Genomic DNA, 15,637 nt, shown 5'->3' on the forward strand with positions numbered 1-15,637 from the left:
ATTCACATTTGGAGAACTTTGCATACAACTTCTCCTTTCGTAGCGTCTTCAATACTTCACGCAAATGATGTTCATGTTCGTTCATACTTTTCGAGTAGACTAGTATGTCGTCAATGAACACTATTACCGACTTGTCCAACATAGGTTGGCACACTCGGTTCATAAGATCCATGAATGCCGCCGGTGCATTCGTAAGACCAAAGGGCATAACTACAAACTCATAATGCCCGTAACGCGTTCGAAAAGCCGTTTTCTCTATGTCTTCCTCACGGACCCGCATTTGGTGATAGCCGGACCGTAGGTCGATCTTAGAGAAATACGTTGCACCTTGAAGTTGATCAAATAAATCGTCAATCCTAGGTAATGGATAACGATTCTTGATCGTCACTTTATTCAACTCACGGTAATCAATGCACATACGCATACTACCATCTTTCTTCTTCACAAATAACACCGGAGCGCCCCACGGTGAAGCACTCGGTCGAATAAAACCCTTCTCGAGCAATTCTTGAATTTGATTTAACAACTCTTGCATCTCCGTTGGCGCTAAACGATAAGGAGTTTTAGCAATGGGGGTAGCCCCCGGAACCAACTCGATGCGAAATTCAACTTGTCTTTCCACCGGAACACCCGGTAATTCGTCCGGAAAAACGTCTTCGAATTCACTAACAACCGGAATTTCACGAATAGGTGGTGGCTCATTACGAGTATCAACAACATGAGCAAGGAAAGCCATGCCGCCGGTAACAACATGACGATGTGCCCGTGCAAAAGTGCATATCGGCACCGGTCTCCTCCGCCTATCACCATGAATAATCAACTCTCCCCCACTTGGGGTCTTCACACGAATAAACTTATCATGGCATGCAATATCGGCTCTATAACGATCAAGCCAATCCATACCAACGACAATATCAAAGTCGCCCAAGGTCATTGGAATAAGATTAATTTTAAAGGTTTCGGCACCAAAAACAACATCACAATTTTCACACACATCAACCACTAGCACCGTCTTGCCGTTCGCTATTTCGACTTCTACCGGACGACTCAACTTAGCTAATGGTCTATCAAGTTTAGGCACAAATTTAGGAGACACAAACGACAAATTTGCACCGCTATCAAAAAGAATCCTCGCCGGATTAGAATTAACCATGAAAGTACCTGAGACAACTTCGTTTGATTGTTTGGCTTCATCATTAGTCATCAAGTAGTTGCGACCCCTAACCGTACCCGCCGCCTTCTCTAACCGCTTCACATTATCATTTCGCAAATCGGGACACTCCGGCTTCTTATGCCCCTCTTTGCCGCAATTAAAACAAGTGATTTTGTTTCCGGAACGTGGTTTCGGACACTCACGAGCCATATGACCAGGTTGCCCACAGTTGTAGCACGTATAAGAAAACCCGCCGGTAGTGCCCTTCTTTGCACTATTGACACTTTCGGCCTCCCTCTTGCTCTTGCTCTTCTTGCTTGAGGCGTTAGAGTAACTAAAACCTTCAAATTTTCTTTTAGAAAACATGAAAACACTCTTTCTTGGAACCTCCGGCTCAAAACCCCGAGCCAACTCGAACAATTCATCAAAAGACTTAGCCATACCCCGACTAATCTTTCCCTTGTACTCATCATTCAAAGTACGGTAGAAATACTTCATGAGCTTATGATCATCACCAACATATTCCGGGCAAAAACGAGTCTTTGCCAAGAATGTAGACTTAAGAGTAACTAAGTCCATTGAGCCTTGTTGCAAATGGTGCAACTCGTCCCGGATTCTATCGAGATCGGAAGAAGTTCGGTATTCCTTGAAAAACTCCTTCTTAAACTCTTCCCACGTCAAGCCCATACATTGTTCCTCACCATAAAAGTTGATTTTATCATCCCACCATAACTTAGCCTCTTCTCGTAGCATGCTAGAGCCATACCTCGCCTTCTTTTCGGGAGGACATTCCGCGGTACGGAAAGCTCCCTCAATATCGGAGATCCAACATGTACTTTTTAAAGGATCCCGCACCCCATTAAACATCGGGGGTTGAGCATCCTTGAAGTTCTTGTAGTGGAAGTCCCGCCTTCCTTCACCTCCTTCACCACGAGGGTAGATATTCCTAGCGTTAAGGGCCTCTTCGATAGTGGCCTTCATTCGTTCATTAATTAGATCGGTTATTTGCTCATCAACCGAATCTTGGAAGACCTTTCGAACGTCCGCAAGAAAATCCGATTTTAACTTCTTAAAGATGGCCTCAACCTTGGTTGAGAACTCGGCTTCCCCGCTTGTACTTCCATTATCATGTTCGGGACCGTTTCTCGTCTTCATTCTATAAAACGAATTAGGTTAAACCACAAAACGGAAGGACAGATTACATATATGCATACATATACGCCACACTACTCCATCTCGCTCAACAATCATCGTACATTACTTGTTTGACACGATTTGCACTCGTAGTGATGGTAGCTAGTCATTACTACGCGAGCACGTCGCGTTAACTCGCTAGTACAACGTCCATCTCGCTTGATGATTGCTAAACACACACAACAAATAGCGCATGATTAGTTCACATAAACCTATGCACTAACCATCCCGATCCGACCCAAGGTCCTACAAGTCCCGCATAAACGCGCACACAAAAAGTCTAAGTCTAGGCGCCTATCTCAAGTCACCTAAATCCCTTAGACCATGCTCTGATACCACTTGTAACAACCCGACTTCATAAACTCAAAACGCGTACCAAAAAAAAAAAATTTATGGCAGTGCATCTGGACGGCGTCCAGAATCCTGGACGGCGTCCAGCTCAGAAATATGGGACGGCGTCCAAAGTTTGGGACGGCGTCCAGCTCAACACAACTGGGACGGCGTCCAATCAATTTGGACGGCGTCCCAATGGCCTTCCAGCTACTGATCACGGGTCCAACTCACACGAGCGGAAAACCCGCTTCCCGACACTTTCAAACGAAAACCTTTTTACCACAAGTCAATATAAGTGAAACTAAGAGATTTTCATCATCAAATCAAGTTTTACATCAACGGGCCCACATCGCCCATTTTACGAGTTTCGTTCAAAAATAAAAGTTTCGACCAAATATAAGTTTAAGTTCCAAACGACACTAGAGCATGGTGTTTGGAGTTAAACTACCCAATCTCGGTCGAACTCCAAAAGCTAACACCCAAAAGCATCCCCTAACAAAATAAGCGGGAGTTCACTAATCCAATTGAACGCTCTTACCCTTGTCAATGCCCAAGCCTATAAAAAAAGTAAACAATGAGAGGGTAAGCAAAGCTTAGTGAATGCAATAATTATACGAATACATATATAATTATACCTACTTGCATACACTTACACAACCGCAAACATGCTAACAAACAACATTAGCTTATCGTCGCAATAACAAGCTATAATTCACCAATACCCCCAAGCTAGCATAACATCCGCATATAAATATAACTCGAATAATATAATATGCTTACAACACAAATAACCATGGTTAACCAATAGTACAAGGGAACGGCGTTCGCGAAAAAGCCATCGGTGTTCACAACATCCGTTAGGGCACTTAACACCTCGCACCACTAACCCCTAGGGTGGCACCTTAACACCTCGGCACTTCACCCCGAGTGGCATCTTAACACCTCGATGCTTCACTCATTATTTTACGGAGTGATGTCTTAACACCTCGGCACTACACTCCTAGATGGCATCTTAACACCTCGATGCTACACCCGAGTGGCATCTTAACACCTCGATGCTACACTCTTCACGTGAAACGTGGTGTCTTAACACCTCGACACTACACCTTTCACGCTACAACAAATAGATACATTATATACATACGCATATAATTATTCCACTCACCTCAAAGTCTTCGTGTAAGATAACCGAATTTGCAACGTCAATGTAACGTACCTATTACATTTTAGCACATAATCAATTCACAACTCAAGTCGGTCAAGCAACTCACTTAACAATCTAGAGTCTTTTGACCCTAAGTGCAATCCCGACCCATTTTGCACCTTTAACCCTAATAATGGGTTAACTTCACCAAAAATCCTAATTCTAGCCATTTAAGGTCTTAACACGCATTTAAACACCAAGTTGACTCATTTTCATGCATGCAAGACCACTTAGGTCATTAAAGACCCATTTGACCCATTTCAAGGTCAACACACCCATTTGGGTCATCCACAATCCAAATGACACCCACTAACATTAACTATAAGTGTACTAGTGATTTGGTAGGCCTTTAAGACCTATTTACCCTTTTAAAACCCTAGGTTAGTCACCATTTGGGTCTTCATGACCCAAACTTACCCAAAACCCCCAAATTACTCACAAATGGGTTTTATGTGCAACACTAACCCAAACCCTAACCCTTAAAAACATTAAACTAAGGTAATCAAGTTTAGGGCTTACCATCACAATCAAAACGAAGCTAACGAGGAGATGAACAACTTCAATGCTCGAGCTAGAACCCGAAATAAGCTTCTTCCTCTCCTATTTGAGCTTTCTCACACTTAAGAGTACTCTCTCTCTAGAATTAAAGTAGATGATGTTTGGTGGTTGTGAATGGAGTAATGAGACTCCTAAAACTGATCTAGGGCTTTAAAATTCGTCCAAGAAGTGAAATTACCAAAATACCCATCTAAAATAATTAATAGCAAAAAGACATGCCTGCCAGCCATTCTGGACGGCGTCCAAAATGTTGGACGGCGTCCAGGTCTTCAAACTGGGACGGCGTCCCAAATGTTTGGACGACGTCCAAACCCAAAAAAGAAAACAGGATCTTACAAAAAATATCAAACCTGGTAACAGGTATAATCATCAAACCTAGAATCACACCACGAAACCGTTTTTTGAATCATTCAGTGAATCACAAGGTTGAACGGAATGGATAGCGATTGTTCGTGTTATTCGGTTTGATTTCCGATTACAGGTCATCGAATCGAATAATTTATGATATGACTATGATATGAAGTTAGCGCAAAAAGAACAGGTAAATGGAAGTATGACATGTATTTTAATTGTTGATTAAATATGGGATCCGTTTTTATTTTTATTTTTTGCGTATAAATTGCTAGTTTAGTTTTTTTTTTTGTGAGTTTTTTTTTAGGGGAAGATACGGTTGCATCGATTATTAAGGATTACAGTTGATTGATAATAATTTTCGCCTATTAAAAGAATTTCCAAAATAAAACCATGATTGATATGGGAATGTTTGCAATTGTATGAAATCAATTTAAGATTGGAATTGTATGAAATCAATTTAAGATTGGAATATAGATTCCGGATTTATTTGTCAACTTACCGAATACAGTTAGGATTTTTCAAAATTTGAATTTAACTTTAATTATTCATTTTGTAATTGATTGTAATTGTAAGTTAATATGAGGCTATTAATGTCATTATCTTTGTAATTGAAAAATGTATTATGTAATAATCATTTCGAGATTGAATCCAACGGCTGTATTTATTTGTTTACTTAGAATGAATGGTCAAGATCAATTATTTGAAAAAATTATTACTGAATTAAGCTTATGCTTTAATAAGAAGAAGAGGGATATAGATAGATATAGATATGGAAATATAGATAGATAAATAATAATATAGATATAGATAGATAAATAGATAGATATGTGAAAAGATCGGTCTGAAAACCATTCTGGTTAATTATGGGCCTAAATTAACGGCCCGCAATATGAAGTTTTTAAATCCAATATCTGCCAATTAGTGTGAATTCTGATTTGGACCAAATCATAGAAGGTAAACTCCATGGCAATTGCCACGTGCTTTCCAAGTTTGACCCAGATCCAAAAGGGTGGCGGAGAGATAGCACAGTTTTCATCATATTTACTAACACCGTTCTTTTGGTTTAAAAAAATACAAATACCATTAGTTAAGGCAAGTTATAAAATTATAAATAAATAACTCATGCTAAAAATTTGTAGTAGTTTTTCGAGGAGAAACAAGCTATCTATATAGCATTAGTTTTGTTAAATATAGATAGATTCCTTTCAACAACATTCTAGTTGTATTGCTCTCTCATTATGCATATACACAATTACCAGAGGCGTTTTAGGACATATGCAAAGTGTGCGATTATACAGGACCCGAAAATTCTAAATGGCCCAAAATTTAGTAAAGTCCTTCATAATTATATGCATTTAATCAGAAAAAAAATTGGTGTTGGGCCAAATTCGTGTTGGTTCACATAGCGGATCGAATCTTTTTAACCCAAAAAAACTACGTTTAAGGGCTCTTTATATGTATGCACAGGGCCCTCAAAATCAATGAGACGACCCTATATATATATATATATATATATATATATATATATATATATATATATATATATATATATATATATATATATATATATATATATATATGGGTAGGATCAAGATGGAAGTAACCAATCGGGGGGGGGGGGGGGGGAAGCGGAGGGAAGCAAAAACTTTTTTTTTTTTTTCGTTTTTTGAAAAAACTTTGTTCACGAACATTATAGATGAGATGAAAATATGAACATTTAGTAGAGTCACTTTGTGATAAATGTTTTTATTTTGGCGGGAAAACGCTCGAAGAAGCAATATATAACAATTATCGTGTTTTTCGAGCGTATGTTGAGGTTTTAGCTATTGGAGTTTAGATATTAGGGTTTAGATATTAGGGTTTATAGGGTTTAGATATTAGGGTTTAGAAATTTAGGGTTTAGGGTTTAGATTTAGGATTTAGATTGAGTTTTTAACACGAACGGTTTAGAGTTTAGGGTTTAGGGTTTAGAGTTTAGGGTTTAGGGTTTGGTGTTTTGAGTTTATGGAATAAACCCAAAACACCAAACCCTAAACCCAAAACCTTAAACCCTAAACTCTAAATCGGGCTAAATTTTACTTCACAAAACATGAAGAAAAAAAAACGTTCATATTCTTCACGAACAATATTATCTTGAATGTTATTTTTGTCGATCGTTTTCCCGCCTAAATAATAACATTCATCACGAAGTGTCTCTTCTAAATGTTCATATTTTCGTGTGATCTTGATGCCGGGAAAAAAAAATTCCAAAAAAACGAAAAAAAATAAATAAATTTTGCTTCCCCCGATTGGTTACTTCCCCATTGATCCTGCCCCTATATATATATATATATATATATATATATATATATATATATATATATATATATATATATATATATATATATATATATATATATGAAGAGACGGGTATTTTCTTCTGATTTTTTCTTCTGATTTTTTTTCAAATATTAAGATTATATGAAAATATGAACATTTAAAAAAACACTTTGTGATGAACGTTATTATTTTGGCGGGAAAAACGCTTGAAGAAATAACTGATAACATGCATCATGAATAATGTTATTTTTGGAGCGTTCTTTCATGGTTTTATAAATTAGGGTTTAGGGTTTAGAAATTAAGATTTATGGTTTAGATTGAATTTTTAACACGGGTGGTTTAGAGTTTAGGGACTAAACTCAAAACACTAAACTCTAAACACTAAATCAGGTTAAATTTTGAGAAAGAAAAAAAACTTCACGTACATAATATGAAAAGAAAACGCTCCTAAAATAATATTCATCACGATAAATGTTATTAGGAATAACATTACTCACGATGCATGTTATCAGTTATTTTTCGAGCGTTTTCCCGTCAAAATAGTAACATTCATCACAAAGTTTTTTTTAAATGTTATATTTTTACCTAATCTTAATGTTTGTGAAAAAAGTTTTAAAAAAAATGAGAAAAAAATGTACATCTCTTCCCATCCAAAAAAGTGCTTCCTTCTTGATTAATTATATATATACTATGTTAACTTCTTTGTTCTTCACATTAATCTTAACTTTAATGGTCATTTGTTGTTATATTATGTTAACTTTATAATGGTCATGTTTACAAATAAAAAAAATTAAGGTTACCGGCTCTCTATTGTAGAATATTTTGTGAATAGTTGCATGGACCTAGATGGTATGCTAGTTACCTTAAAAGTGTTGTTTTTTGTAACATGGAAAATAAATTATGACCAACATATAGAGATGCACCGAATTGTATCATGACACAAAATTATTGGTTGTTTGATCCAACCTGTATAAAGAGAAAATAAAACTATAAAATAAAAGTCAATAATGTCAAAAGGGGCATCTTAACTACTACAGCATTTTTCTTTGGAATTTAAGTAATTGGTCCAAAAATAATACATTTTGCCTAATTATAGTCTTTCTTCCTTAAATTGTACTCTAGTACTCCGTATATTTTTTATTGGTGATAAGAACTGTATGTACTAAGACACTTATGTTTCAAAATTTTGCAAATCATACATGTTACTATGTTAGTATGTTACTCCGTAGTTGATTAAGTTGATCAATGATCTGACTTTATTTTTTTCAACTGCTTCATTTACTCGTAAAATTTCCACTACACAACAAACATGTACGCGTGTATATATATATATTGGTAAGATCAAGAGGGAAGTAACCATTCGGGGGGAAGCGGGGGAAGCAAAAACTTTTTTTTTCTTCGTTTTTTGAAAAAACTTTGTTCACGAACATTATAGATGAGATGAAAATATGAACATTTAGTAGAGACACTTTGTGATAAATGTTTTTATTTTGGCGGGAAAACGCTCGAAGAAGTAATATATATAACAATTAGCGTGTTTTTCGAGCGTATTTTGAGGTTTTAGCTATTGGGGTTTAGATATTAGGGTTTAGATATTAGGGTTTATAGGGTTTAGATATTAGGGTTTAGAAATTTAGGGTTTAGGGTTTAGATTTAGGGTTTAGTTTTAGGATTTAGATTGAGTTTTTAACACGAATGATTTAGAGTTTAGGGTTTAGGGTTTAGGGTTTAGGGTTTTGGGTTTATGGAATAAACCCAAAACACCAAACTCTAAACCCTAAACCCTAAACCCTAAACTCTAAATCGGCTAAATTTTACTTCACAAAACATGGAAAAAAAACGTTCATATTCTTCACGAACAATATTATCCTGAATGTTATTTTTGTCGATCGTTTTCCCGCCTAAATAATAACATTCATCACGAAGTGTCTCTTCTAAATGTTCATATTTTCGTGTTATCTAGATGCCGGGAAAAAAAAATTTCAAAAAAAACGAATTTTTTTTTTTTGCTTCCCCCCGTTTCACCCGATTGGTTACTTACCCATTGATCCTACCCCTATATTTTTTTTTTTGAAAAGCAAGAAGGACTTATATTAAACAATCACGAATAGTACATGGTTGACTGGGCAACCTTAACAACACAATACATCACGAAAGAAATAGAGAAAACAAATTACACCGCCCTAAGCTAATTGCAAAGATTGCAACTAACAAAAGAGAGAAACTAAGGTTGTGAGAACCATTGAAGCCAATCCATAATATGACCCTTGCAACGTCGTGAAATCCAATCGTATGAAAGAACTTGAACCTCGCTAAATAAAGATGGGACCGTCTCGAGCTTATTCTTGAACACCTTTGCATTTCGATTCTTCCATATAATGTAACAAACCACCCAAGAAACCGCTTGCCATTGGTTCCTTTTGTGATCATGTGCTACGTAGCCGAAGGTACCATTAAAAATATCCTCATACCCGAATAAAGCCGAATTATACCCCCACCATTTAAGGACTTTCGCCCATATGTCTGTGGCCATTTGACAAGAAAAAAGTATATGTTCCACCGTCTCAATGTCACCATCACAAATCGAACATCTCACGCTGTTCAAATCGATGCCCCGTTTATCTAACTCGAACCTTACCGGTATACGACCTAATCTCGCCCGCCAAATAAACACCTCTACTTTTTTTGGAACCAAACCATTTCGCAACGACTCAATTGAATTAACCGCACGTGGTAGGATGACTTTGTCCACTAGAACCGAACAGTCCTTGACCATATATGTACCCTTCGAATTGAGATTCCAGCTCCAACAGTCTTTTTTATCTTCGATCAGCTGCAAGTTCCGAACAGTATCTCGCAATTCAGTTAGTTCACTATTCGTTCGTCCCATAGGTGGATAGGCCCAATTGCCGAGCCCATCTCCCTTAAATTCTTCGGTTTTGTTACTGATGTTGATATCTTTGTCAATCTCGAGCCTGTATAATCTTTTGAATTTGTCTTTGAGGCTTGCGTTCCCCACCCAAATGTCATTCCAAAAAGAGGTGCTTTTCCCGTCCCCGAGCAAGCGTATGAAAGACTTAGAGAAAGAAATCCCTAACCCGTCCACATGATTTCCTGCAACACAAATAGAATTCCAAAGGCTAGCGTTTGGTTTTCGGATAAGCCCGTTTCCAAGCACAAGACCTCCATTAGAACCATAAATGCTACGAATTACGGCGACCCACAAAGTGTTAGTTTCGGTTTTAAACCTCCACCACCACTTACAAAGAAGAGCTAAATTTTTACTTTTTAAGGACATGATATTTAAACCTCCTTCTTCGTGAGGAAGAAGGATTTTTTCCCACTTAACCCATGACATTTTAGAGTTAGAACCCGTCCCGCCCCAAAAAAATTTCCGTCTCACACTCTCGAGAGAATTTAGCACACAAGTAGGGGCACGAAAGAGCGAGAAGTAATAGAGAGGTAGGCTAGAGAGAACCGACTTAACTAAAGTTAACCGTCCACCGAATGAAATCATTTTTGCTCTCCAGTCCGCTAACCTCTTGTTAAATTTCTCGATCACCGGGGACCAATCATTCAATTTCTTCATCTTATTACCCACGGGAATACCCAAATACATGAAAGGCAACAGACCTGCAAGACATGAACACCAAGACGCAAGAGCTTCCACGTTATCATTACTAATGCCTATCCCAAATAATTGACTTTTATTATAATTAACCTTCAACCCCGAAGCCCGTTCAAAACATTCCAACAAGTACATTAAATTTCGCGCATTACGTCTACTCCATTCGCCAAAAAAAATCGTATCATCCGCATATTGCAAATGAGAAATGACGACTTTATCTTTACCCACCTCCACCCCTTTATACATCCCTCTCTCAACCGCCTTTTTCGTTAGGATATTAAGTCCCTCCGCTGTAATAATAAAAAGGAAAGGTGATAAGGGATCACCTTGGCGAACGCCCCTTTTAAGATTAAACTCACTTGTCGGAGACCCGTTTATGAGAATGGAGATTGTAGCCGATTTAAGACACGAGGAAATCCACTTACACCATTTGGTACCGAACCCCATACATTTCATCACTTCAAGAAGATAATCCCAATTAAGCGAATCAAAGGCTTTCTCGAAGTCTACCTTAAAAATTAGGCCGTGCTTTTTGTTTCGTTTAAGATCTTCGACCACTTCATTTGCAACTAATGCACCGTCTAGAATATATCTACCCCCAAGAAACGCACTCTGTTCCTTCCCTACAAGACTAGGTACCACTTTACAAATTCTCAAAGACAACATCTTCGCGATAATTTTATAATAACTGCAAATAAGACTAATCGGGCGATAATCACTAAAACTCAGCGGGTCCGATTTCTTCGGAATAAGGGAAACAAAAGAGGCATTGCAACCCTTTGAAAACTCGCCAAAAACCCAAAACCAGTTGATAGCACCTACCAAATCATCTTTGATTATGGACCAAAACTTTTTGAAAAAACCAAAGTTGAACCCATCCGGTCCCGGGGCCTTCGAACTACCACAACATTTGACCGATTCCCAAATTTCCCCTTCCGTGAAAGGAGCTTCTAAGAGCTCGTTGTCCGCTGATGTAATCAATTCAGAAAACAGCCCTTCAAGGCTTGGTCCATCCGAATTATGTACCTCGAATATGCTCTTAAAATGGTTGAAAGCAACTTCTTTGATTGTATTAGGATTTTCACACCAAGACCCATTAACATTAATCCCCCGGATGTTGTTTTTATTATATTTCCTCTTTAAGGAATTATGAAAATATTTTGAGTTTTCGTCTCCATCGATCATCCAATGAACACGAGCTTTCTGTTTTAGCATCCCTGTCTTGATTTTTTCCTTTTCCATCCATGTTTTTCTCGAGTTTAGCCATTTAGTCCGCTCTTCATCCTTTAAACTACCTACTTCTGCTTTCATTTCAAGATCCGTTACCACCTTTTTAACCGACTCAATCTCACAATCAAGCTTGCCAAAGTGAACTTTACTCCATTCTTTAAGGTCTCCTTTTAATCTTTTTAACTTGTTACGAAAAACGCAATCCTTCCGGTTACCCCCCCATTGGACCAGACCAAGAATCGGCAATAACCTTGTCAATACCCTCAACCACGAACCAATCATCAAAGATTTTAAACGGTTTAGGCCCAAAATCCAGTTCACCATCCGACATCATAATAGGACAATGATCCGATACAGTTCTATCTAAAGCCACCACTTTTAGATCGGTCCAAAAGCTAAGAAAGTCGTCCGAAACCAAGAATCTATCTAGTTTACTCATTTTCAACCCATCATCACTAACCCTAGTAAATTTCCTCCCACCCAAAGGAATGTCCACTAAACTATTTCTATCAATAAACTCGTTAAACCTCCTAGCCCGATTATAAAAAAATTCACAATTCAATCTTTCCGACTTATCTTTTACCTCATTAAAGTCCCCACAAATGACCCACGACACACCATCAATACACAAGATCTTGTCAAGCGAATCCCAAAACTTACATTTATTGGCGTCATCATGCGGACCGTACACATTGACAATAATCGATTCATTTCCCGACTGTTTCCATTTCCCCCGTATAGCAATAAAAAAGTCACCAATTAGCTCACTATAAACCTCGAAGATGTTTTTATCCCAAATTATTAATTGTCCCCCCGACTTACCAATCATTTCTTTTTGAACATACCCACAATCATTAGAACCCCAAAGCCCGAATGTCCAATTGTCGACAAGGTTATGACATTTAGTTTCTTGAAATGCTAGAATAGAGGGCCTTTCGACCAAACATAAGCTTTTAACATCACCAAACTTACTTTATTTCCCGGACCCGAACCCACGAATGTTTAAGGAAATAATCTTCATAAATAAAAAGAAGATACGAACAGAGAAAGAAGACACTTACATATCTTTCTTGGTCCATTTTAGACCAAGATTGGTGCCGAATTCCTCAACTCCAATACTGTTTTCCGATATCAATTGGCTCATCTCCTTCTTCTTGCTATTCCTAGACGACGATGGCTTCTTACTCAGTTTCGATCTTCTACTACCACATGTCACACAATTAATCCCACTTGGATCCTCAACGCCTTTCCCTTTCCTAGTCGATTTTTTCGCATGTAAAATTTTCGATGAAGCTTTCCAGTTGCCGATGGAATTCCAGCAGCAATTGGACGAATCAGAAGCATAAACAACCCCTTTACTTGCTTTTTTAGGCAAATAGTTGTTAGCGGTATCCATAACATTCAACGAGGATGTATCACCGGAAATCTTAGCCTTCTCCACCCCGTCACCACCGTAGTTCTTAACTGGACTTTTACATTCTTCTTCATCCGATGAGCAATCGGTATCACCGAGATACTCTATCACCACATTATCTCTTGGATCGGCCGACCTAATGACATTAAACTTATTTTGATTAATAGGCCCATCAACACTAAGCACCTTTGCTGGATTATCACGAGATACTGGGCCAGATTTATCAACATGAAAGTTGGGCCCTGATAATGCTAAAAACGAACATATATTTCATAGCATTATTCCTCAAGAAAGACAAGCTTTTAGTTGCAATTGTTCTATTTACAAGTGATATTCGTTTAAATAATACAAGGTGAAGACAAAAGACAGATTCGACGAATTGAAGACGCAAACGACCAAAAAGCTCAAAAGTACAAAATACAATCAAAGAGGTTCCAATTATTGATAAGAAACGTCTCGAAATTACAAGAGTACAAGATTCAAAACGCAAAGTACAAGATATTAAATTGTACGCAAGGACGTTCGAAAATCCGGAACCGGGACCAGAGTCAACTCTCAACGCTCGACGCAACGGACTAAAAATTACAAGTCAACTATGCACATAAATATAATATAATATTTAAATAATTCTTATAATTATTTAATATATTATATTTATATTTAAAACCGTCGGTAAACAAAGAGCCAAGTTTGTGTGAGCTGTAAAAGTAAACTCCGCGACTCGCGGAGTTTGAAGGCCAAAATGGCCGCGAGTCGCGGAGCCCCAATTTCAGAAAATCCCTATAAAGCTCGCGCATTCTGATCGTAATCATCATCATATATCTCTCTCTCTCAATATACGTAAAATATATATATATATATATATATATATATATATATATATATATATATATATATATATATATATATATATATATTTATAATTTATATTTTAATTTTAATTATAATTCTAATAATAAGGGTATGTTAGCGAATGTTGTAAGGGTGTAAGTCGAAATTATGTCCGTGTAACGCTACGCTATTTTTAATCATTGTAAGTTATGTTCAACCTTTTTACATTAATGTCTCGTAGCTAAGTTATTATTATGCTTATTTAAAACGAAGTAATCATGATGTTGGGCTAATTACTAAAATTGGGTAATTGGGCTTTGTACCATAATTGGGGTTTGGACAAAAGAACGACACTTGTGGAAATTAGACTATGAGCTATTAATGGGCTTTATATTTGTTTAACTAAATGATAGTTTGTTAATGTTAATATAAAGATTTACAATTGGGCGTCCCTATAAATTACCATATACACTCAATCGGACACGATGGGCGGGGTATTTATATGTACGAATAATCGTTCATTTAACCGGACACGGGAATGGATTAATAGCCACTAGAATAATTAAAACAGGGGTGAAATTATGTACAAAGGACACTTGGTATAATTGATAACAAAATATTAAAACCTTGGGTTACACTCAGTCGACATCCTGGTGTAATTATTAAACAAAGTATTAAAATCTTGTTACAGTTTAAATCCCCAATTAGTTGGAATATTTAACTTCGGGTATAAGGATAATTTGACGAGAACACTCGCACTTTATATTTATGACTGATGGACTGTTATGGACAAAAACCAGACGGACATATTAAATAATCCAGGACAAAGGACAATTAACCCATGGGCATAAAACTAAAATCAACACGTCAAACATCATGATTACGGAAGTTTAAATAAGCATAATTCTTTTATTTCATATTTAATTTCCTTTATTTTATATTTAATTGCACTTCTAATTATCACATTTTTATTGTTATTGTATTTAATTGCACTTTTAATTATCGTACTTTTTAATTATCGCAAGTTTATTTTATCGCACTTTTATTAATCGCAATTTCATTATCGTTATTTACTTTATGCTTTAATTTAAAGTCTTGTATTTATTTGGTTTTAACTGCGACTAAAGTTTTAAAATCGACAAACCGGTCATTAAACGGTAAAAACCCCCCTTTATAATAATAATATTACTTATATATATATTTGTATTTTTATAAAAGTAAACTAATATAGCGTTGAGCTTTGTTTAAAAAAGATTCCCTGTGGAACGAACCGGACTTACTAAAAACTACACTACTGTACGACTAGGTACACTGCCTATAAGTGTTGTAGCAAGGTTTAAGTATATCCATTCTATAAATAAATAAATATCTTGTGTAAAATTGTATCGTATTTAATAGTATTTTCTACTAAAAATAAGC

The 15,637-nt window shown here is 36.8% G+C and overlaps 1 protein-coding gene across 1 annotated transcript; it reads right to left on the reverse strand.

The window, feature by feature from the left end:
• Positions 1 to 9,339: 9,339 nt before the first annotated feature.
• On the reverse strand, positions 9,340 to 12,054 carry LOC139859298 (uncharacterized). Its single transcript, XM_071848094.1, has 3 exons — positions 11,169 to 12,054; positions 10,655 to 10,748; positions 9,340 to 10,363 (listed from the first exon to the last, which is right to left on the reverse strand). Exons 1-3 carry the CDS (start codon positions 12,052 to 12,054, stop codon positions 9,340 to 9,342), a joined length of 2,004 nt encoding a protein of 667 aa, XP_071704195.1.
• Positions 12,055 to 15,637: the final 3,583 nt, after the last annotated feature.

Source organism: Rutidosis leptorrhynchoides, chromosome 7 (assembly GCF_046630445.1).
Source record: "Rutidosis leptorrhynchoides isolate AG116_Rl617_1_P2 chromosome 7, CSIRO_AGI_Rlap_v1, whole genome shotgun sequence".
NCBI lineage: Eukaryota > Viridiplantae > Streptophyta > Magnoliopsida > Asterales > Asteraceae > Rutidosis > Rutidosis leptorrhynchoides.

Coding starts and splice junctions, on each gene's coding strand:
- LOC139859298 (XM_071848094.1), bottom strand. CDS start 12,054: ATGAAAGCAGAAGTAGGTAGTTTAAAGGATGAAGAGCGGACTAAATGG. Junction 10,749..11,168: donor GGGGTTCGGTACCAAATGGT/GTAAGTGGATTT, acceptor CATGTCTTGCAG/GTCTGTTGCCTTTCATGTAT. Junction 10,364..10,654: donor ATCGAGAAATTTAACAAGAG/GTTAGCGGACTG, acceptor GTGGTGGTGGAG/GTTTAAAACCGAAACTAACA.